This window comes from Ranitomeya variabilis, chromosome 2, assembly GCF_051348905.1.
Source record: "Ranitomeya variabilis isolate aRanVar5 chromosome 2, aRanVar5.hap1, whole genome shotgun sequence".
NCBI classification, from domain to species: Eukaryota; Metazoa; Chordata; class Amphibia; order Anura; family Dendrobatidae; genus Ranitomeya; species Ranitomeya variabilis.
Genome location: NC_135233.1, coordinates 929,327,310 through 929,352,804, shown reverse-complemented (window position 1 = coordinate 929,352,804; position 25,495 = coordinate 929,327,310). Strand labels below are relative to the sequence as shown.

Below are 25,495 nucleotides of genomic sequence, written 5' to 3'. Positions count from 1 at the left end.
AATCAGTGGGATACGTTGAAGAGTTATTGCCACATAAAGTGACACTGGTCAAAATTGTAAAATTTGACTTGGTCATTAAGGTCAAAATTGGCTCGGTCAGCAAAGGGTTAAAGTGAACATAATGCACATCAATGTCAAAGCGGCATTGCTATGTACATGTTTTGTCTTGTATTACTTTAAACGGCTTCAGGATTCAGAAACCCTGAAGCAATTATAAGCCATGACATACTCATTCTTCAGGCAGCTTTTACTCACAAGGCACCTGCTCTCTGTACTCTGTATTCTAGAGTAAAAAATATCGGAAGCCGAGCCGCCACACGAGTGTCTTCTGTGATTATTAGGCTTCTTGGTTCATCTAAGCCCTTATGGCCTTATAGATTAATACACTAGGAAACAGGACAAGGCTACTGCAAGGGATTATTTCAGCAATTACATTAGTCAGGCTTGTTCCAATATTGACATGACCAACGTTCTACTTAATGAGAAGTATTGCCTTGCCTTTGATAACTAAATTGTGGCACAATTTTTTTTGAGGCCACAAAAAGTGAACGTTCTGCAGACAATTATGAAAAATGTATGGAGGCAAACAATCATACTGGCGATCATTCATCCCTGTACATTTTGAAAACATATGGTTGCAAATATAACAAGTGCCAGTTGACTGGCTGTTTGGTTGATCAGCACTTAATGCTGAATATTCCTTTTAACAATATTGAAAAATGTGAGCTGCTAATATATTAAGGTGCACTTTACAGCTTTTCAATAGAAGTCAGTGGCAAATGTATTCATATCTAATGGTAAACTTTTGTAAATAGTTACGTAGTACACATTTGGCTCTGTCTGAATACAAAAAAACTATTGCCGAGAGTCAAAGTGTTTTGCCAAGTTTTCTAGCATAAAAAACGTAAAATACTAGTAAATCATTGTACAACTGGAATGCGAATTTTGGTGTTTTTAAACTAGTTCCATCTAGTTCCACCAAACTTCGCCTGAAATTGATCAAAATTTATGCCACTTTAGTGGCACATACTATGCCAGAAATGTACTTTACTCCCTGGCTGGAGTAGCATTTCTGGCAGAGGTGTACAGCTGTTGCAAGATGCAAGAGGCCGCCACCTCTTAATGAATACGGCTCATCTTACTCCAGGGGTGGTGTCATTATGACTGCGTGCAAAATGCCAGTTTCAATGAATTGGGACCATTATGTCACATGGATGTTTTTGGAGAAGCCTGTTATGCCATGCATGCATTCATTTATTTAAGTGTAGGTGTCAGGCTTTAAAAATAAACCAGTGGTTATCCTAGAAATGTCTAATATGGGACTCATGGTTAGTTTCTTATTTGTGGTTTTTATTCAGTGGATACAGCATAAATGTCTGTGATGAGGGTTGCTCCATTAATATAAATTTAAATAATGCATTACAGGTTATTTAATCAGCACAAAATAACTGTTCAAACCAAGCTCAGGCTCTTAAAACCCCCTTCTAGCAGCCAAACAGTTCAATGCATTCCATTTACCTCTGCCCTGTCTTCTTTGATAGACATCTCTGGATTTACAGATAGATGGAAAAAAAATAGGGGCTGTTGTGGGAGCCCTTTCCAAGGAGAGCTAATTTGGGTGGAGATACAAAATATCTCCAATCTGCCATTATTGGTTCAAATTAAAATGAAATAAAATAAATACAATGCATCGGAGGCAAGAAATTACACACAGCTAGTGTCTGTCAGTGTACAGTTATTGTCTGGTTCTCAGATTCCCAGTCACAAGTCTTTATCACAACCACAGAGATAAGGAAAGTGGGAATGGCTTCTTACATTACATTAGGTAAGAGAATAGATATTTAAGTTGGGAATAACAAAATCGTAAATTATGGATTCTGTCAAAATTCCTTTCTCACTGGTTCTACCCAGTTTACTATACTTTCAGAAACAAAGAGGAATGTTTAACACACAGACACCTCTATATCAGAGAAAACAACCTGTGCTATTGCTTTTAAAAATAACACTGATAAAGCCAATACTAAAATACAAAATCATCAAAGATATTTAAGTATATTCAAGTGTCCAAATAATAATCAAAGCAAAGTATAAATATTTACCATAACAGGGGAAAGGTGCCCTTATCTACTCACCCACACTGATGGTGCCCTAGAGTGTCTGTGTTGGTTTAAACAGTCATGTTTTTGCTGGCATATTGCCTTTAAGTAGAAATATAGAAATGGCAAAAGGTTGAACAGCACTCCCAGTATTAAATGGCTAATGCGTACATGCTCCGTGGGGGACTTAGTCCCATGTATCAACCTAAATATGGATTCAAACAGAACATTGGAAGCAGCTCTCCAAAAGAAAATTTCATAAACTATATTTCAAATCCAACATGCAATGTTTCGCTGATATGTTGGCCTTCGTCAAGCATAATATTACATAGTAACATAGTTAGCAAGGCCCAAAAAAAACATTTGTCCATCCAGTTCAGCCTATATTCCATCAGAATAAATCCCCAGATCTACGTCTTTTTAAAGAACCTAATAACTGTAAAATACAATATTGTTATGCTCCAGGAAGACATCAAGGCCTCTCTTGAACCCCTCAACTGAGTTCACCATCACCACATCCTCAGGCAAGGAATTCCAAATTTTCAGTGCTGCCCGTGGTTTAGCCAGCATCATCCTCTGTCATTTTTCCTTTAAGGCCTCTCCTCAAAAGTAAACCAGGATTAGGCTGCCGTCACACTAGCAGTATTTGGTCAGTATTTTACATCATATGCACCACTTCTGCATTTATCACCCACTCCTGGTTTTGGCTTACAAATACTGATGTAAAATACTGAACACATACTGCTAGTGTGACGGCAGCCTTACAAATTACCTGAGACTATAGGTGTGAATCTAGTCTTAGACCACAAAAGAATCTAATTTCCTTTTTCACTATTTAGAAAAATAGATACCAATAGATAACAACCCAAAGTGATTGGTAACTTTGATAAATGTTTATGTGTACTATCTACCAGGCTCCTAGGATTTGTCCAGCCTCAAGAACTTGGTACAATATAATACTGGCACTGGAATGCAAATAAATTATGTCTGTGCAAATAAATTATGTCTGTGCAGTCAACCTAAGAATCGGCTGCATTTATAAAAATTATTCTTTTTTTTATAACTAGATGCTTTCTGAGTGGCTTTTGCCTGAGGTTGTTAGAACACAATGCAAAAAAAACAAACTCCCCTGAATTGTTCTATAAGCTCTGGAGTTCATTGATGGATGATTACTATGAAAATTCAAAGGCAAGAAGGGATTGCATATAATAATGAAAATAATTGGAGACCATATCCTTCCCCTTTAAGCAAAAATTGCACAGAATAAAGCAAAAGCAATATTTTTTTCTGATTCTGCTTCATTAAAATCTACAAAATATTCATGCCTCAAGCACTCCCGAGTTCAAAAAGGCACCATTTATCTTTCTGTGGCTGCCAGTCATATCCCATTGTCACTCAGATGTTCTGAAGGGACTCAGAATATCTTGATGTACTCAGGCATTTTAATATGAAAAGAATAATTTGACTGGTGCAAGGAAAAATCCACTTGTCAGACGTCGCTGTGTCTGAATCCTGCTCCAGCTCTTTATTGAATCGCAAATGGATTAGCCACAAAGACAAATGTAAGGAGAATGGGGTTAAGGAGCAATTAAAGGAAGGGCGATCTAGATGAGTTTATCTGTCATAATTCCACAGATAACAGTCATAGGATAGATATGATAAAGTCATCATTAATTCTGTTGTGGCACTGAATGGGTTATTGAGCAAAGGCAAAGCTACAAATTAACTATTGACAAGGTCACTCCTAGGAAATAGTCAACATTGATATGTATCTCCGCTTGTCTGTCAAGCTTATTGGCAGGCAGATCCAGTTTCCATATATTTCTCAGTATGCTTTTTCTTCTGCAGGCTTAAAATGTATACATTATTTTTCAGATCTAAAGTAAAGGTCAATTCCGAGGCTGAGATTTGCATAAAATGCTAATGAGCATACCCTAGACATCCATTGTTTTCTTTTCTTCCAGGAAGAAGTCGGAAGGCTTCAGCACTCCTTTGAGAATATTCATGACGGAGCCTGTTTTGTAGAAAGGTGAATTTATTCTCTATTTACCAACAATAAAGACTGGTTCAGAGATGGTAAAGTCATTAAAGCTATTAAAGCTTTGATCAGTTACCCCAAAGTGGACACTGATGGCTTATCCTAGAAACTTATTTAGAGAAGAATCCAGGCCTCCAAAATCAAAGAAAATCTAGAATTTATTGTTTACAGACAATCCAGTGCTGTACTTATAAATGGGCCATTTTGGCCATTTAGACCTTTATCAAAGATACACTATACAAAAACAACAAAAATAATGACAAACTGTCAAAGCAAGTATAAACAAATACATATCAAGCAAATTCATGCGTATTATCACATGTGGTATACAGGATGAAAAACTGATGTATATAAAGCAAAATCACATCATATGAGAGTATGTATCCTCGGGTAGGCATAGTCCCTTAAGTGCGGTATATATAAACATATACAGATAGACAAATACTTGTAATATTTTACAATAGGATAGAAAGACATAAAAATGGAGATACTTGCTAACACTCGGATCAATTTCTGATCAGAGTGTCATTTGCATAATTGGCCCGATTCTCTCTGATTAGATAACCTATGACTGTGTGAACATAGCTTTATTGTCAGAATAGACTAGTCACTGTGAAACAGGGTGTTCAGCCACTTACAAAGTTTTATCTTTTTTTTATTTAAAAAAAAAAACCCTCAGAATGTTAGTGTCACCTTATTGATCCCCCATCACTCTTGTTCAACACTTCACTGGTTCCTCGTTAGTCTCTATACTTCTTGCTCGGTTTAGGCCGACATGTGATCTCTCCTGTCAGTCACTGGCTGCAGCGATAACCAGCACATCACTGTCTGACCAGGCAACGCAGGAAGTAAAAAGAGTCAGCGGATAACCTAGAACATTTCGGAATGGCAATGAAGGATAGTCAATAAAGTGAGGGGTTTTTTTTCAATGTTGTCCAGCATTCTGATAGTTTTTTGACAAATTAAATGGCAGAACAACCCATTATAATTCAATATTGAATGTGTCCCTGATAGTTATAGCGAAACGTGCGTCGGGCACAAATATCTGAGGTGATGTGGTTTGTTTGATCCAGTCTTATTATGTTTAATGTTTCTTATTTTTTGTCTCTGTGTTCTCTCTAATGTGGATGTATCGGCTTCCCATTTATGTCATAGTATGCTGCATATTATATTTAGCACACCTTTTTCACTTTGCATTCACTTTTTGCATATGTATTATTGTACTTCTTTTGGATATTTGCATATAATGCTATATGTATCATCCATTATCAACCCAAATATTTTTTTTAATCACTATTTTATGCACTAAGCACTTTTTCCCTACATATCTACCTCTGCTAATGGTGACGCTGATGTTACAGAATGGAATTTCTATATTAGGAACATTTACAATATGTAGGGAAGTCATCGTCCCCCTATTCTACTCTCATATGTCTATGTTAATATGTTCGGTAACACTATATCAATTGCTGTGTTTTGAAGCCATTTTTTAGTTATATTTTGAATCATTGGATGAATGTAAACATAACCAGTTATAAGATAGTCTCCATGTACGTGTTTTAAATGGTTTTACATGTTAATAATCAAATTATGTCTTTGAATTATTTATGGTATGTGTAGCCTTTCTTCATTGGTTTAAATGTTTTTAAACAATATTGTATATAAAAGTAGAACAATAAAAAAATGCAAAAACACTGTGAATATAATATTATCATCTATGTGCAGCTTCAAGAATTTTGGTCCTAGTTTTGTATAGGCAAGATTGATGTACTATTGGTTCAGGAAACGGATCACCGCAGTTAAAAATCACAAGGTGCTAATGTTGAATTATTAATTTTTTCCAATTTGTCTGCAGTAAATATAATTTTTTCTATTTTGGATTATTTTAGATTGTGTCTATAAGAGTTTAATTATAACTTTACAATATGTCTTTACAGTCAACAGGAGGACATGGATGTAGATAATAATACTGAAAAATACCGTAGCTGTCAGCAGCTGGAAACCAAAGTGAAAATGTAAGTAAAATCTGTTGTTTCTGAACTACTTCCAGATGGTACTAATGCCAGTTGGCACCAAGGCATGCAATGACCTTCTCTTTAATAAGCTACTGATCCTTAGAAAAAAAGTGTTGCAAAAAATGACGAACACTGGGATAACAACTTGAAAGTTACTTTATTCTCTATATATAATATATAAAATAAAGCACAATATGAAGATACTGAGAAGAAAATGCCATTCTGCATCCTGTCACTCCTTTTCCTTGGATTGTAGACTGCAATGGACATCCAGACTTACGGTACATTAATTAGGTCAATTTTTTTCCAAATATACTAGATTGTGTTAATAGAAATATAAGGCATCGACAGAGTCAAAGGAGTCAGTTTAGAATACAATTGCTCCCTATGTTCCATGTGACTAAATATACAAGATAGGTTCAGACTGGCCCACAGGGGAACAGGTGAATTCTCCGGTGGGCCACCCACATGAGAATTGTTTGGCACAACACACTGGATACACTGTATACCGACATCAAGAGCATACAGCTTCTCATTTATTCAACAAATTAACCATTTTATTATTTTATGGAAACATAATTCCAAAATTACATAACAAGAAACCACATAGTATCCTCTATCCCTGGCCAATAATATTTGCATCAAGCTGAAAAGTAGGCATCCAGAATAAATGTTGCTAAACGGCCTTTGGTATCCTAGTCTGACACTGATAAAAGATACGGTATGTCATATTCATGATATATCACAGACCTTTGTACTCTATTTGTGAAAGTGGGAATTAGTTAACTATATAATTGGAAACAGAGCTAAATGATATTATTCTAGACCCAGTGTTCCCCAACTCCAGTCCAAAAGAGCCATCAACAGGTCATGTTTTCAAGATTTCCTTAGTATTGCCCAGGTGATGGAATTATGGCCTGTGCAGATGATGCAGTTATCACCTGGGCAATACCAAGGAAATCCCGATAACATGATCTGCTGTTGGCTCTTGAGGACTGGAGTTGGGAACACTGTTCTAGACTGTTACTTTATCTTTGTCTGTTTTGTAAATTACTTTGCTAGATTGCTGAAAAAACTGTTAATCACATGTTCTTCTACAGATATGTCTATCAACTTCAGAAATATATCTAGTAATCTGGGTAATGAGTGTCAATGAAGGTGTTTTATTAGCTTCAGAAATATGGAAAAAATGCCCTTCTTCAGATACATTTCTTGTTTAGTCTTTGAAATGCTGCTAGGACTGTCCATTGGAAGCAAGGCAGAAAGAGCTACTTCATTCACATTCTTGTCATGGATTTGTTCACATGATTGCTTCCAGATCCACAGACATAACTTTTTCTGAAAAATAAAATCAAGTAGAGTAGTTCTTGTGCACATAAATGTGTATTTATTTTTTATCAAGGAGGACAATATTTACCGCAAGAGAAATTGACATGTTGTCAATTTTTAAAAAATGCATCAGGTCAGTTTACACAGCATAAAGAAAAACTCAGTGGGCATGAGATTTCTATAAATCCCATCCACTTTACTGCCACTGTAAGATGTTGTATTGTTTGCATAGCGAAAATACTCAGCACCAAAAACATACCAAATACTGAAACTTAGCCTTAAATGAACAAAACCATTCCTGATTAACTCTAAACTACAAAAACATGACACTTAGGCTGTGTGTTTTTCTCGTGTTTTTTCTGTGCAGTTTTGTCACAAAACCTGAAGGATTTCCTGATGCCAGCAAAGTGAATGAGAATCATGAAGTCTCATGTACTCTCATGTCTTTCAGTGTTTTTTCTTCACATTTCACGCATACTATGGAGTGTGTAAAAATCTGCAACAAAAATGTATGTAAAAAAAATCGGCAAAAATGTGCGTATTTTACGCTGCATTTTTTCCTGCTGAGAGATACAGAAACGGTGCAGAAATTTCTGCAATAAGTACTTAAAGGGAATCTGTCAGCAGGCTCTTGCTATGTAATCTGAAGACAGCATGAGGTAGGGGTTAAAGTGTAGAGTTCAGCTATGCCTCTTTTATCAAGCTCCAAGGTTGTATTTGCTTACAATGATTGTTTTAGCACCAGTAGCTTATCATTGCTGTTACTATCTGGTCTTATGAGCCCTGGTCTGACACCACCTCCTGTGATAGACAGCTCACTGTCTATGGACATTGTATATACAGTATTTACAGAGCCTGGTGTGGGCGGGGTTAGCTTTCTCAGCTCTGCTCCATTGCCTAATCTAAAAGCTCTGATTGTCAGTAAGCTAAGTGATACATAATTGGATTCAGCTTCTCTTTGCCTACATTAGGCTTCACTCAGATGAGGTAGCAAAAACCTGTTGACAGATTTCCTTTAATGTGTTTATAAACCCTTAATGGGAACCTTTCACGTGAAAAAACGCTATTAACCTGCAGATATGGGCTTAATCTGAATGGTAATCGCGTTTTGAACCTGCCCGGCGCTGAAGCTTAGACCCCGCTGCTGGAAAGAAATGTACTTTATTTCTTTCTGTAGCATTTTGTGTATCAGTCACAGTAGTGGCGCCTGTGCGTGTTTAGTCACCGTTCTGTGTAAAAAGAGCAGTGGCTGTAACCACGCCCTCAACACCGTGTCGGCGCTGGTCAGATTCAGAACGCTATTAACCTACAGGTTAGCATCATATCTGCAGGTTAATAGCATTTTTTTCACATGACTGGTTCCCTTTAAAAAGTGACTAAACTTTAGTTTTGATTTTTTCATAAATATCAGGCACTTAATTTGCCTGCAGATCGGTGGTGGTCGAGGTCTTGACAACCCCACTGATGGCAAAAAAGACCCCTGGCAAATGCATAGCTTAGCGGACATGAGCGCATAGGTTATGTTTCAGCAAGCATGCAGTCTGGAGTATGGAATCAGTAAAACGCATAGGATTCATAGCAGAGGTAAAGTGCCTGCTAAATAGTAAAAATCAAGAAGAAAGTTTGGCTATTCTTTAACCCCTTCACCCCAAAGCCTGTTTTCATCTTCTCGACCAGGCCAATTTTTTTTTCAATTCTGACCACTGTCATTTTATAAGGTCCAGGAAAGAAATATATCTTGGTACCGTGTTAGCCAGTAGATAGAAAAATATTTAGAATTGAGAGTCCTCAGTGGTTGATACCTCTTAATGGCTAATGGTTTTTCCCTTTTTTTTTTTCTATGCTATGTTGTGCATAAATACGTGATTCTTCAGAATTTCTTTTAGTTTTTGCCTGATGAAGAGACCCGTGTAGTCTCGAAAGCTTGCAATTTGTTACCATCTTTTCATCTTTTCCATTAAAAGGTATCAACCACTGAGGACTCTCAATTCTAAATATTTTATAAGGTCATAACTCTGGAATTCTTCAATGGATCCCACTGATTCTGAGATAGTTTTTTTGTGACATATTGTACTTTATGATAGTGGTAAAAAAAAATGTATATAACTTACATTTATTTGTGAAAAAAAATTGAAATTTGGTGAAAATTTTGAAATTTTCAAAATTGAAATTTGTATGTCCTTAAATCAGAGAGTTACGTCACACAAAACAGTTAATAAATAACATTTCCCACATGTCTACTTTACACCAGCACAATTTTTTAAACATAGTTTTTTTTGTTAGGAAATTATAAGGGTTAAAAGTTGACCAGCGATTTCTCAACATTTTTGTTTTCCAACATTTACAAAACCATTTTTTAGGGACCACATCACATTTGAAGTGACTTTGAGGGTCCTACATAACAGAAAATACCCAAAAGTGACACCATTCTAAAATCTGCACCCTTAAGGTGCTCAACACCACATTCAAGAAATGTATTAACCCCTCATGTGCTTCACAGAAATTAATGGAATGTGGAAGGAAAAAATAAACATGTACATTTTTTTCACAAAAGTTTTCCTTTAGACCCATTTTTTTGACTTTCACAAGAGTAACAGGAGAAAATGGACAATACAAATTATTGTGCAATTTCTCTTGAGCATGCCGATACCACATATGTGAGGGAAAACCCCTGTTTGGGTACACGACTGGACTTGGAAAGGAAGGAGCGCCATTTGACTTTTTGAATGTAAAAATTGCCGACATAATTAGCAGACGCCATGACGTGTTTGGAGAGCCCCTGATGTGCCTAAACAGTGGAAACCTCCCACAAGTGATGCCATTTTGGAAACTAGACCCCTCAGGGAACTGATCTAGATGTGTATTGAGCATCTTGAATCCACACGTGCTTCACAGAAGTTTATAATGTTGAGCCGTGAAAATAAAAAAAAAAAAAATCATATTTTTCCCACAAAAATGTTTTTAGCTCTAAACTTTGCATTTTCATAAAGGTAACAGGAGAAAGTGGACCCCAAAATTTGTTGTTCAATTTTTCTAGAGTTCACCAATACTTCATATGTGGTCAAAAACTACTTTTGAGGCACAGTGCAAAGCTCAGAAGGGAAAGAGTGCCATACTGAGGCGCAGATTTTGCTGCACTGGTTTGAGGGTGCCATATCAAATTGGCAGAGCCCCTGAGGTGCCAGAACAGCAGAATCAGGGCCGGCTCCAGGTTTTTGAGGGCCCCGGGCGAACGAGTCTCAGTGGGCCCCCCCCTTTAACACATTCATACCACATATATATATATAACGCACAGCCGGTGAGTCTGTGACGCAGTATATAACACACAGCCCACGCAGTATATAACGCACAGCGCACGCAGTATATAACGCACAGCCGGTGAGTCTGTGACGCAGTATATAACACACAGCCCACGTAGTATATAAACACACAGCCCACGCAGTATATAACGCACAGCCCACGCAGTATATAACGCACAGCCCACGCAGTATATAACGCACAGCCCACGCAGTATATAACGCACAGCCCACGCAGTATATAACGCACAGCCGGTGAGTCTGTGACGCAGTATATAACACACAGCCCACGCAGTATATAACGCACAGCCCACGCAGTACATAACGCACAGCCCACGCAGTACATAACGCACAGCCCATGCAGTATATAACGCACAGCAGCCCACGCAGTATATAACGCACAGCAGCCCACGCAGTATATAACGCACAGCAGCCCACGCAGTATATAACGCACAGCAGCCCACGCAGTATATAACGCACAGCAGCCCACACAGTATATAATGCACAGCAGCCCACAAAGTATATAACACACACAGCCGCGAGCCCACACAGATCACGTCACAGCGGCCACGGAGCCCCCATAACCACGTCCAGCGCACAGTACACCCGGCCTGAGGGCAGTGCAGCCAGCACCCACATCATCACTGGCACTGCGCGCAGCTTTCAATTCTGCCCATTTTGCTCCTGAATGAGCTTTATTACTTTGAGGGTGTCACGCAGCACGCAGGCTCAGCAGACCCAGCCACTGCCAGGCTCAGCAGCAGGCATCTGATATTCCACTCCCTCCCCCCCGCAAAGCGCAGCGTTGGGACGGGACCCTCACTCACCCCCTCACCGAAGACGAGTCACTGACTCACTCACTCGTTGTGGACACAGCAGGAGAGGGTGCACCGACCGTGCACCGTCCTCACTGCAGGCTGCAGCTGCTGCTCGTCTTCTCCTCCTGCTTGGCGCTGCCGGACCTGTCCTCCTCTCTTCATGTCCTGGATGGTGGACGCTGGGACGGATAGATTCTGGAGTCTGGACTGCAGTGGAGACTAGTGGAAGGCTTCAGTGGCGCTCTCTCTGTCCTCTCCTTCTTGCGAGTCTAGCATGACGAGCCCGCCGACCAGATGTAACAGGAGAGGAGATGACCCAGCGATCCGGAAGTGTCTTCTTGTGTATCCATGGTGACTGGTGAGGGGGGCCGGCGGAGGTGAGTATTGCGCTGCTATTGCAGCTGCGCAGCGCCAGACCAGGCAGGCGCCAGCGAAACGGCCTCAGGCTCAGACAGAGCTGACTGTCTGTGCCCCCTGCAGCCAAGGCGCCGCCGGCGCCGGGCGATGTGCATGTAGTCAGTGAGTGACGCTCACGTCACGTGTACTACCATAAATGGGCCCCCCCGTCTCGCCAGGGCCCCGGCACTTGCCTGGGTACGCCGGGTTCTGACGCCGGCCCTGAGCAGAATCCCTCATAAATGACCTCATTTTACAAACTAAACCTCTCAATGAATTCCATCTAGGGGTGCAGTAATCATATTGACACCAGAGATGTGTCACAGAATTTTACACCATTGGGCAGTGAAGAAAAAATAATTTACATTTTTACCACCAAGATTGTGTATTAACCCCAAATTTTACATTTTCATACTGTGAAATGGGTAAAGATGGCACCAAAATTTGTCTCACAATTTCTGCTGAATGTAGAAATACCCTATGTATGGTTGTACAGTACTGCTTAGCCACACGGCGAGATTTGTGAGGATCATAACGCCTCCTGGAGCGCAGATTTTCATAGAATAGTTTGCAGATGCCATATACAGAGCCCCTAAGTGCTAGAAAAGCAGAATCCCCCCCTCAAGTGACCACATTTTGGATATTACATGTCTGTGGGAATTTATCTACAGGTGTATTGACTCCATAGGTATTTTCCAGAAACAAGCAATAGTGGATGTTGTTGAGTGACAATTGCAAACTGCCATTATAGTGAACAATATGTTGAAGTGACCAGTACGTTGTAGTGACCAGTACATTATGCCCAGCTCATTTTTTCTGGAAACACGCACCCATAGATTAGGTGGGCTCTCATCACTACAAAAATGCCAAACATGTGGACACTAAATGTGGTTAAGACACACTAGGGGCTCAGAAGGGAGGGGGGCATTTGGATTTGTGAGCGCAGAATTTGCTGAAGCGAGGAGCCATTAAGCTTTTCCAGAGCCTTTGTGCTACCAATAACGTGGAAGCCCCCTATATTTCCATTGACAGATGATGGACCTTAGTGGGGACTTTCTTTTTTTGTGGATTGAGTTGAAACTTTTATTGGGAACATTTTATACAACATTTAGGATCACTTTAGGATCCGGCACTCTACACTGACCACTTTCATTGGGGTTTCCATCTAAATCTCGTGGCAGTTACTCTGGACTCCATCTAGCCTCTGTTCAGTGTTGTCCTTCTTTTCAGAAGTGCAAAAAACTGTGGTCGAATGTGCTTTTATGTATGCCTAAAAAGACGGACACCGCCAGATCACATGTCCTTTGGCATCCACAGTGCCTCCATCTGCCTCATTACAGGGAATCTTCTGCTGTTCCATTTGAATCACGTATTTCATAGATTTGCAATGGAAACCCCGGTGTAAGTGCTCAGCGCAGAGTGCAAAATAAATGTGAGCTGAGCCTTACTGCGATCTCTGGAAGGCAGAATGAACAAATCAACAGTAGGTGAAGAATTGGTTTTATTTATTTTTTAGGCAGTTCCTCGTACGGTATAAGTGATTAGACAACTTTGTTCTTGGGTTGGTGCGATAACAGTGATACCAAATTTATATTGGGTTTTTGTGTTTGGCAGCTATCACACACTACAAGAAGCTTATTATTGCAAAAATGCATCACCATATTTAGACAGCTATAATTTTTTCATATTTCTGCAAACAGTCATGCAACAGCTTCATTTCTGCAGGACGATTTGATGATTTTATTTGTACCATTTTTGTGCATATGACTTTATTTTATCTCTTTCAGTTCCAATTTTTGGGAGGTAGAATGAACAAAAACCAGCAATTGTGGAATTGTTTTTTATTTTGTTTTTTTTTTTAATACCGTTCCATGTGTGGTAAAATTGATAAGGGATCTTTACTTCGGGTCAGTCTGATAAGAGTGATGACCCATTTATATAATTTTTTATGTTTTGGCGCTTTTACACAATAAAAGCTATTATTTATTATTATTCTGAGAGCTATAACTTTTTTATGTTTCCGCTGACGGAAAATGGATTATTTTTTACCGGACAAGGTTGCGTTTTCAGCGTTACCATTTTTATTTACATTCTTTTTTTATCACGTTTTATTGCACTTTTTGTTCGTTAATATGATGATAAAGCATATTTTTTTTTAACCCTTTTTTATTTTTTATTTTTTTACAGTGCTCACTAAAGGGGTTATCTAGTGGGACGGTTTTATAAGTCATGTCATTCCGGACGAGGCGATATCAAATTTGTGTACTTTTTTTTACATAAATTAATGTATTTATTGGAATAATATATATATATTTTTTTGTTCTTTATTTAGGAATTTATTTTTTTTATTTTTACACTTTGTAACAACTTTTTTTTAAACTTTTTTACATTGTCCCTGGATGGGACATCACTGTATACTGACAGATCGCTGATCTGATACTTTGCAATGCTTCAGCACTGCAAGGCTTCTGAGCAGTGCCTGACAGGCAGGGGAAGAATAGTGTCAGCTCCTGCTCTTAGCAGGTGCTCACTGGCCACCTTCCCTGCAAGACCCTGAAGGACACTGCGGCCATCTTTCGGCCGGGGGTCACCCTGGTGTCTATCGACACAATGCAATTGCATCGTGTTGTGCCAGTGGAAGCAGACAGGGGGCCCACTCCCTCTGTGATGCTCTTCAATGTCGCTGTCACTATTGACAGTGGCATCAGAAGGGTTAAACGTCTGCGATCGGTTGCTGCAGAGTGTCAGCTCTCATACAGAGCTGACTCCAACACCCAATTGCGGCAGCACTTAGTGTGAGCCCGCGCAATCGCGGCACCATACATATAATTCTCTTTGCAGAAACTCAGCTCCTGCAGATAAGTATATATACGGCGTATGTTGGTTAGAGGTTAACAAAAAGCAGAATCTGTAATGACAAAGTTTCCCATGAGGCGTTTTTTAACATGACAACACCAGGTTACTGTGAGCAGCCTGTGTGGCTTAAAGGGGTTATCCAGTCTAAATTGATAACTCTCCAGTCACTGTGTGTAGCTGCAGACTTATGGATCTCCCAGAGCAGCGTGCTCTGCAAGGGCTGGTTGGTTTCTGAGCCGTGAATGTGTGCGATGTGATGTATGCGCTATGCATACTCCTAGCTACAGCCTGTTTAGTGGGCAAAGCCTCGCTCCATACACTAGATGTAGCCCGGCCTTCCAGTGGACATGGCCTTACAGTGGGAGTGGCCTTACAGTGGGTGTGGCCTTACTAAATATAAGTGAATGGAGCGAGGCCACGCCCACTAGACAGGCTCTGGACAGGAGTTTACATATTGCACACATCATTGTCATTCCTGGTTTAGAAACCGGCAAATCCTCACAGTGCACAGTGCATGCGCTGGGAGGATTCATAAGTCTGCAGTAACGCAGAGTGACTGCAGACTTTTCATTTTAGGCCAGACAACCCCTTTAAACCTGCAATCATAGTCTGCAGAGCCTCTGGACTTGTCTCCTACTGAGCTCATTTGAGATGTCATTAGTCGACAATTGCAAAGGCAGCTGCCAGCAGTAGATGTTGATGATTTGCATGCCCAGCTGCATTCAGCATGGCAGAACATTCCTTAGACTACAATTGATGACATTCCAAGGAGTTTAAGTGCCTGTATTTCGGCATGTTGCACTCAAACTTTATACAGAACGAATAGAGATATTTTATTTTTTTGCCATTTTTTTCATAATTGCCATATTATTAACATGTCTATCCATCCTGTGATTTCCATAATTCCACAACTTTTCTTTCTTGGCGTTACAATTTCAATGTTAAGGAGTGTATTATTTAGTTAGGAGCATTGAACAGTGAACATGTGGGATTATTTCTCCTTTATATTTATTTCTCCTGTTTGCAGATTGCTTGTTTATATTGCTTTATGTGTGTAACGTTTGTTAAATTGACATTATAATTGTTAATAAACTAGAGGTGTAAATAATAAGATTAACTGCTATTATAATGTCAACCTTGAAATTGCACATTTCCCACTTCTCTTCCATAAAAATCACCCTTAGAGATTTATGGTAATAACAAGGTGTATTTGTATCACAGTAGCTGACAGGCAACATGAAAAAATAGCACAACAATCATCACTTTACTGTAAATGACATGTTTACACCCTGATAAACCACTTCCACAACCCCTTTCCATCATCATTATCCATTAGCAGTAATCCATCAGAGAGCAAATCAATAAAATGGCCTATCCCTCCCAATGAGCGGAATCTGTGAGATAAAATGTTCCTTCTTCAAGGCTCATTACATGGGCACATATTTCAAGTACCAATATATAATAACACCGCCCGTCCTACTTCACATAACTCCACAAAATGATTGCACTGCAGACCAGCACGAAGGTTGTTCATGTGGATGGATTAGTCCGAGATTTACTGTACAATAATAAAATATAGATAAAGGTATATCAGGTGCTACCAGCTTTATTATTTCTTAATAATGTCAGTACATGGAGCATTAATATAGCTTCTCCGTGTTTCTAACCTGCCAGCAAAAGACAAGGCTAACTGTAGTCTGCTCCCTATGGGCGCAGTGTTGATGCAGGAAAATTTACTTCCTTTTGATGAAAATGAAATCATCAAGTGCGACAACTCCAGTATAAGACAAGCCATTCTGGCTGCAGTTCAGACTCCATTCTCTGAAGGAATTACCAGCTAGTGTTGTTATATCTTTATTGATCTTGGAAAAAAATCGAGATCTTACCCTGAGCCCGACTGATATATCTTATTGGTTTTTTTTTAGACCAAAAAAGAATAGGTGTACAGTGATTGTACTGAAGACGCAGAAGGTTATGTGATCCACTGATCTGTTTTTACTTTACTTTGAGGTCATTGATGATGGCAACTATTATTATTATTAGTTTTATTCACGTTATGGATTTTATGTACAGTATAGACCAAAAAGTTTGGACACACCTTCTCATTTAAAGATTTTTCTGTATTTTCATGACTATGAAAATTGTAAATTCACACTGAAGGCATCAAAACTATGAATTAACACATGTGGAATTATATACTTAACAAAAAGTGTGAAACAACCGAAAATATGTCTTAATTCTAGGTTTTTTAAAGTAGCCACCTTTTGCTTTGATGACTGCTTTGCATACTCTTGGCATTCTCTTGATAAGCTTCAAGAGGTAGTCACCGGAAATGGTCTTCCAACAATCTTGAAGGAATTGCCAGAGATGCTTAGCACTTGTTGGCCCTTTTGCCTTCACTCTGCGGTCCAGCTCACCCCAAACCATCTCGATTGGGTTCAGGTCTGGGGAAGCACCCCATCACTCTCCTTCTTGGTAAAATAGCCCTTACACAGCCTGGAGGCGTGTTTGGAGTCATTGTTCTGTTGAAAAATAAATGATGGTCCAACTAAACACAAACCGGATGAAATAGCATGCCGCTGCAAGATGCTGTGGTAGCCATGCTGGTTCAGTATGCCTTCAATTTTGAATAAATCCCCAACAGTGTCACCAGCAAAGCACCCCCACACCATCACACGTCCTCCTCCATGCTTCACGGTGGGAACCAGGCATGTAGAGTCCATCCGTTCACCTTTTGTGTGTCACACAAAGACACGGTGGTTGGAATCAAAGATCTCAAATTTGGACTCATCAGACCAAAGCACAGATTTCCACTGGTCTAATGTCCATTCCTTGTGTTCTTTAGCCCAAACAAGTCTCTTCTGCTTGTTGCCTGTCCTTAGCAGTGGTTTCCTAGCAGCTATTTTACCATGAAGGCCTGCTGCACAAAGTCTCCTCTTAACAGTTGTTGTAGAGATGTGTCTGCTGCTAGAACTCTGTGTGGCATTGACCTGGTCTCTAATCTGAGCTGCTGTTAACCTGCGATTTCTGAGGCTGGTGACTCGGATAAACTTATCCTCAGAAGTAGAGGTGACTCTTGGTCTTCCTTTCCTGGGGCGGTCCTCATGTGAGCCAGTTTCTTTGTAGCACTTGATGATTTTTGCAACTGCACTTGGGGACACTTTCAAAGCAAGGTTTTAACCTAAACTTATTGTCCGTCAAATCCTTCACATGCTATTGAGCACCTGGTGATGACTGTACGCACAAATAAATATTTTTTTCATAAACTTTCAAGTTCTATGTGTGCGGCTGTTTCTCTATAAACATTGTGACTGTTGTCCAGCCTGCACCTTCCGCTCCAGGATACAGAGTGCACCACATTTTTTCAGACTGCATACCTCTTGAAGATCATCAAGAGAATGCCCAGAGTGTGCAAAGCAGTCATCAAAGCAAAAGGTGGCTACTTTGAAGAACCTAGAATATAAGACATATTTTCAGTTGTTTCACACTTTTTTGTTAAGTATATAATTCCACATGTGTTAATTGATAGTTTTGATGCCTTCAGTGTGAACTTACAATTTTCATAGTCATGAAAATACAGAAAAATCTTTACATGAGAAGGTGTGTCCAAACTTCTGGTCTGTACTGCATATTTTCAATTAGTAAACAAATGAAATGTGATTTCTAAATACTTGCTACAGTATACACTGCCGAAATGCGGAAATTCACTTAGTCCATGAAATTTTACTAGTCAATTCTTTGTGGTTTTCAATATTTGCAATGTATAGGGTGAAATCTATAGTAAATCAAAATCTTTGACAGAATATGCAGAAATGCACAACCCCTGGCAAAAATTATGTAATCACCTGCCTTGGAGGATGTTCATTCAGTTGTTTAATTTTGTAGAAAAAAAAGCAGATCACAGACATGGCACAAAACTAAAGTCATTTCAAATGGCAACTTTCTGGCTTTAAGAAACACTAAAAGAAATCAAAAACATAAAATGTGGTAGTCAGTAATGGTTACTTTTTTTAACCAAGCATAGGGTAAAAATTATGGAGTCACTCAATTATGAGGGAAAAAATTATGGAATCACCCTGTAAATTTTCATTCCGAAAACTAACACCTGCATCAAATTAGACCTGATCGTTAGTCTGCATCTAAAGAGGAGTGATCACACCTTGGAGAGCTGTTGCACTAAGTGGACTGACATGAATCATGGCTCCAACAGGAGAGATGTGAATTGAAACAAAGGAGAGGATTATCAAACTCTTAAAAGAGGGTAAATCATCACACAATGTTGCAAAAGATGTTGGTTGTTCACAGTCAGCTGTGTCTAAAATCTGGATCAAATACAAACAACATGGGAAGGTTGTTAAAGGCAAACATACTGGTAGACCAAGGAAGACATCAAAGCGTCAAGACCGGAAAATTAAAGCAATATGTCTAGAAAACAGGAAATGCACAACAAAACAAATGAGGAACGAATGGGTGAAAACTGGAGTCAACGTCTGTGACCAAACTGTAAGAAACCGCCTAAAGGAAATGGGATTTACATACAGAAAAGCTAAACGAAAGCCATCATTAACACCTAAACAGAAAAAAACAAGGTTATAATGGGCTAAGGAAAAGCAATCGTGGACTGTGGATGACTGGATGAAAGTCATATTCAGTGATGAATCACAAATCTGCATTGGGCAAGGTGATGATGCTGGACCTTTTGTTTGGTGCCGTTCCAATGAGATTTATAAAGATGACTGCCTGAAGAGAAAATGCAAATTTCCACAGTCATTGATGACATGGGGCTGCATGTCAAGTAAAGGCACTGGGGAGATGGCTGTCATTACATCTTCAATAAATGCACAAGTTTATGTTGATATTTTGGACACTTTTCTTACCCCATCAATTGAAAGGATGTCATTTTTCAAGATGATAATGCATCCTGCCATAGAGCAAAAATTGTGAAAACATTTTTTGAAAAAAGACACATAAGGTCAATGCCATGGCCTGCAATCAGGATCTCAATCCAATTGCAAATCTTTGGTGGAAGTTGAAGAAAATGGTCCACGACAAGGCTCCACCCTGCACAGCTGATTTGGCAACAGCAATCAGAGAAAGTTGGAGCCAGATTGATGAAGAATACTGTTTGATGCTCATTAAGTCCATGACTCAGAGACTGCAAGCTATGAAAGCCAGAGGTGGTGCAACAAAAAACTAGTGATGTGTTGGAGTGTTTTGTTTTTGTTTTTCATGATTCCATAATTTTTCTCTCATAATTGAGTGACTCCATAATTTTTACTCTATGCTTGGTTAAAAAAAAAGTAACCATTACTGACTACCACATTTTTTGTTCTTGATTTCTTCTAGTGTTTCTTAAGGCCAGAAAGTTGCCATTTGAAATTATTTTAGTTTTCTGCCATGTTTGTGATCTGCTTTTTTTTCTACAAAATTAAACAGCTGAATGAACATCCTCTAAAGACGGTGATTACATAATTTTTGCCAGAGGTTGTATTCTGCCAATAGTGGACATAGCCTTAGGCCTCATTCAGACCTCTGTTTTTCACATACATGTCATATCTGTGGTTTTCATGGACAGTGCATGTGCCCATTATATGTTATGGAGCTGTTCACATGTCCATCTTTTAGCAATAAAATCACAGACACATGTTCTTTTTTTATGGCTGAAAATCACCCATAAAAGTCTATAGGTGTGAGAAAATCTGGAACACACAAGTGGTATCAGTGTGCAGTGTATGTGCTGTCTGCGATTAACATTGCAATAAATGGGAGAAGCTTTGGAATGTATTTACTCACTGTCTATATATGAAAATCACTGCTGAAACACTGACCAAATGCTGATGAAAATCAGACAAAACCATTGATAACATTTGGCCCATTTTTGCATCTGTGAAAAACCATTGACGTCTGAGAAAGGCATTAAAGGGGTTTTCCCACAAACAAAGAACATTTTAATCAATACATCTTGGAATAATAATACGTTCTACAATTAGATGTGTTAAAAATGTTCCTGTGCTGAGATAATCTTATAAATGTGCCCCTGCTGTGTACTGTGTAAAGCCTCTTCCACACATCCTGATAAAACCAGGTGCCGGGTGCTGAACCAACTCTCATCATTGTTGCTTGGTCTCTCTGCAATCAGCATGATCAGTAGACGCTGATGAGAGTTGGAGTCAGCACTCACCATCTGTGTTTCACACATATTAGATAAATACAGTTTTAAAAAATGGCATGGGATCTCCTTAATTTTCCTATCCAGTCGGGTGAAAGCCGAAAGCTGGTGTTAATATTGTGGGAAGGTGCCAAAGGCCACAAAGGTTCTCAGCCTATTAAAAACAGTTCACAGCTGTTTTCTTAGCCGTTACTGATTCATAAAGGGGGGACCAAAAAATTAAAATGACATGGGGTCCCCATATTTTTACTAACCAGCAAAGGCTAAACAGACAACTGTGGGCTGATATTCATAGTATGCAAAGGGGACATGCATATTTGCCCCCTCCCACACTAAGAACACAAGCCCTCATCTGCCCCAGAAATGGCGAATCCATTAGATGTTCCAATTCTGGATTCTTCCTACTTTCCCTGTTGCGTTGACAACTGGGGTAATAGTTTTGTGGTTATTGTCAGCTTTTTTTATGTCCGCTCACATCAAGCCCAGAGGTTAGTAATGGAGTAGTGCCTCCATTACTAACCCTGTAGTCAAAATTAATTAAGACAGACACAGAGTAAAGTCCTGTAATTGAAAAAATCACTCCCAGACCCAATTTTACCCGTTTATTAAACTAAAAATAAAAAAATCAAAGTAATCCTCATCTGGCCACCGTTAATGCATAAAGATGAAGATGAAGTCCCACAACCATCCCCGACTCTGCTATATCAGGATAGTGTCGTGAGCGGTGACATCAGTAATGTGATATAATGCCATGCCCATAGTAGTATAATGCAGCCCCATAGAATATTAGCCAGCCCCATGGGAGTTTAATGCCACCCCATAAGAGTATAATGCAACCCTCCCACAGAGTATAATGTAGCCCCTATAGTCCTCCAGTATTATGGCCACCACATGCTCACTGATTTAAAAAATAAATAACTGCAATACTTACCTCTTCTCGATATCCCACTGCATCATGTCTGCTCACCAGCTCCGGTGCGCGATGAAGTGGAATCATTGTGCCTGCTGCGTCAGAGAGGAATGATGGGAGAGGAAGCGTCATGGGCAATATATCATAGATAATTCAGTATGGTATATGGCGTAAATATATATTTACATATATATACCGTATATACACTGCTCAAAAAAATAAAGGGAACACTAAAATCCCACATCCTAGTTATCACTGAATTAAATATTACAGTTGCAAATCTTTATTCATTACATAGTGGAATGCGTTGAGAAGAATAAAACATAAAAATGATGAATGTAAATCAAAATTAATATCCCATGGAGGTCTGAATATGGAATGATACACAAAATCAAAGAGGAAAATCAAATTACAGGCTGATCCAACTTCAGTGGAAATGCCTCAAGACAAGGAAATGATACTCAGTAGTGTGTGTGGCCTCCACGTGCCTGTATGATCTCCCTACAATGCCTGGGCATGCTCCTGATGAGGTGGCGGATGGTCTCCTGAGGGATCTCCTCCCAGACCTGGACTAAAGCATACGCCAACTCCTGGACAGTCTGTGGTGCAATGTGATGTTGGTGGATGGTGCGAGACGTGATGTCCCAGATGTGTTCAATTGGATTCAGGTCTGGGGAATGTGCGGGCCAGTCCATAGCTTCAATGCCTTCATCTTGCAGGAACTGCTGACACACTCCAGTCTCATGAGGTCTGGCATTGTCCTGCATCAGGAGGAACCCAGGGCCAACCGCACCAGCATATGGTCTCACACGGGGTCTGATGATCTCATCTCGGTAACTAATGGCAGTCAGGCTACCTCTGGCGAGCACATGGAGGGCTGTGCGGCCCTCCAAAGAAATGTCACCCAACATCATTACTGACCTACTGCCAAACCGGTCATGCTGAAGGATGTTGCAGGCAGATCGCTCTCCACGGCATCTCCAGACTCTGTCACGTCTGTCACATGTGCTCAGTGTGAACCTGATTTCATCTGTGAAGAGCACAGGGCGCCAGTGGCAAATTTGCCAATCCTGGTGTTCTGTGGCAAATGTCAAGCATCCTGCATGGTGTTGGGCTGTAAGCACAACCCCCATCTGTGGACGTCGGGCACTCAGACCATCCTCATTGAGTCAGTTTCTAACCGTTTGTGCAGACACATGCACATTTGTGGCCTGCTGGAGGTCATTTTGCAGGGCTCTGGCAGTGCTCCTCCTGTTCCTCCTTGCACAAAGGCTGAGGTAGCGGTCCTGCTGCTGGGTTGTTGCCCTCCTACGGCCCCATCCACATCTCCTGGTGTACTGGCCTCTCTCCTGGTAGCGCCTCTAGCCTCTGGACACTACGCTGACAGACACAGTAAACCTTCTTGCCACAGCTCGCATTGATGTGCCATCCTGGATGAGCTACACTAACTGAGGCACTTGTGTGGGTTGTAGAGTCCATCTCATGCTATCACGAGTGTGAAAGCACAACCAACATTCAAAAGTGACCAAAATATCAGCCAGAAAGCATTGGTACTAAGATGTGGTCTGTGGTCTCCACCTGCAGAACCACTCCTTTATTGAGTGTGTCTTGATAATTGCCAATAATTTCCAACTGTTGTCTATTCCATTTGTACAGCAGCATGTGAAATTGATTGTCAAACAGTGTTGCTTCTTTAGTGGAGAGTGTGATTTCACAGAAGTTTGATTTACTTGGAGTTATATTCTGTTGTTTAAGTGTCCCCTTTATTATATATATATATATATATATATATATATATATATATATATATATATATATATATATATATATATATATATATATACAGTACTGTATAACACTGGCCCTGGCATTGTACGATAGTGTGACTGAACTGGGGCAATGTGAAGTTTTCTTCAATTATCATATCATAGTTGGGGAACAAAAAATGCTGGCCACAACTGAGGCACCATTACTTTCCTCTTATGTACAGTAATACCAGCGTTTGGCATACAGTCCTGTGCTATATATTTACCATACTGTGTACAGATCATTGCTATCTATCCCAGTGTTGCCCAGTATATATGGCAACTATATAGTATAGTATTATATATGGCAGTAGCATGGTGTATATGGCACTTCCCTTATATACACTCTATATGTAGTACCCCTGAATTAAAGTGGTACCCCAGTATATGTAGCTGTACGATGGTGGATGGTGTGGTGGCATAGAAGTGTTACCTGGAGCCTTATCCTGTATGTATTTTCATAATATAAATAATAAGATGGGTGAGAAATGGCTCAGCACAGGGCACAGTGATTAATTGGCAGAGTCTGTGCTGCACCCCCAGAGTCATGGACACAAGCATTGTCGGCCGTTACGGAGATGTGTCCTTATCCTACATGCATTCCTATAATATAAATAAGATGGGCAGGGTCTGATGTCTTTCTTCACCCGGCTCTGGAGGGTAGTCATGGTCCACTTCTTGGACCGGTGTCTCAGCACATGCAGCTGGGACTGTATGAGGTAAATACTAGACATTCATATCACAAGTCTTATTATTCATGGCCGGTCTGTCTCCAGATGTGCAGGAAGGGCCCTTGGCTGATCTTAGCGGATAGTAAACGTGTGTTTGCCTTAAATAAGCTCAGCAGTTGTTTTATTGGTTCCTGGGGCTGAGCTCAATGGACAGTGAAATGTAGGCCTGTGGGTGAGCTCAGCGGACAGTGAAATGTGGGCCTGTGGGTGAGCTCAGAGGACAGTGAAATGTAGGCCCACGGGTGAGCGCAGTGGACAGTGAAATGTAGGCCCGTGGGTGAGCTCAGAGGACAGTGAAATGTAGGCCCATGGGTGAGCGCAGTGGACAGTGAAATGTAGGCCCGTGGGTGAGCTCAGAGGACAGTGAAATGTAGGCCCATGGGTGAGCGCAGTGGACAGTGAAATGTAGGCCCGTGGGTGAGCTCAGAGGACAGTGAAATGTAGGCCCATGGGTGAGCGCAGTGGACAGTGAAATGTAGGCCCGTGGGTGAGCTCAGAGGACAGTGAAATGTAGGCCCATGGGTGAGTGCAGTGGACAGTGAAATGTAGGCCCGTGGCTGAGCTCAGAGGACAATGAAATGTATGCACATGGGTGACCTCAGCAGACAGTGAAATCTAGGCCCGTGGGTGAGCTCAGTGGACAGTGAATGTGTCAGTCCCTTAATTAAGCTCAGTCATCAGTAAATGGTATGAAAAAAAGATATGGGTCCCTGACATGAGTTCAGCGATGGGGGTGAACTCTGCAGACAGTGAATGTGGATAAAATAAATGTGTGTTCTGAGATAAGCTCAGTGTGCTGGATATGGGTCCCTGTGCAAGCTCAACGGATGGTGAAATGAGTCACTGAAGTTTAGAGAGATGTGTTTTTTTTATTTTTTCATTACATGGCAATGTGTCCCTGGGGCAGACTCAATAGACAGTGGAATATGAGTCCCTAGGGCGGATTCAATGGGCAGTGAAATATGGGTCCCTGAGGCGGACTCAGTGGACAGTGGTATATAGGTCCCTGGGGATGAGCAGAGGACAAAGAAATGAT

General features: G+C 40.3%; 1 protein-coding gene across 1 annotated transcript in view; it reads left to right on the top strand.

The window, feature by feature from the left end:
- SCHIP1 (schwannomin interacting protein 1) overlaps positions 1-25,495 on the top strand; it is an 867,777-nt gene that overhangs the window by 260,528 nt on the left and 581,754 nt on the right. The window contains exons 2-3 of the mRNA XM_077290656.1: positions 4,061-4,125; positions 6,072-6,149. Coding sequence (XP_077146771.1) covers positions 4,061-4,125; positions 6,072-6,149 — 143 coding nt within the window. The remainder of the gene's footprint in view (positions 1-4,060; positions 4,126-6,071; positions 6,150-25,495) is intronic.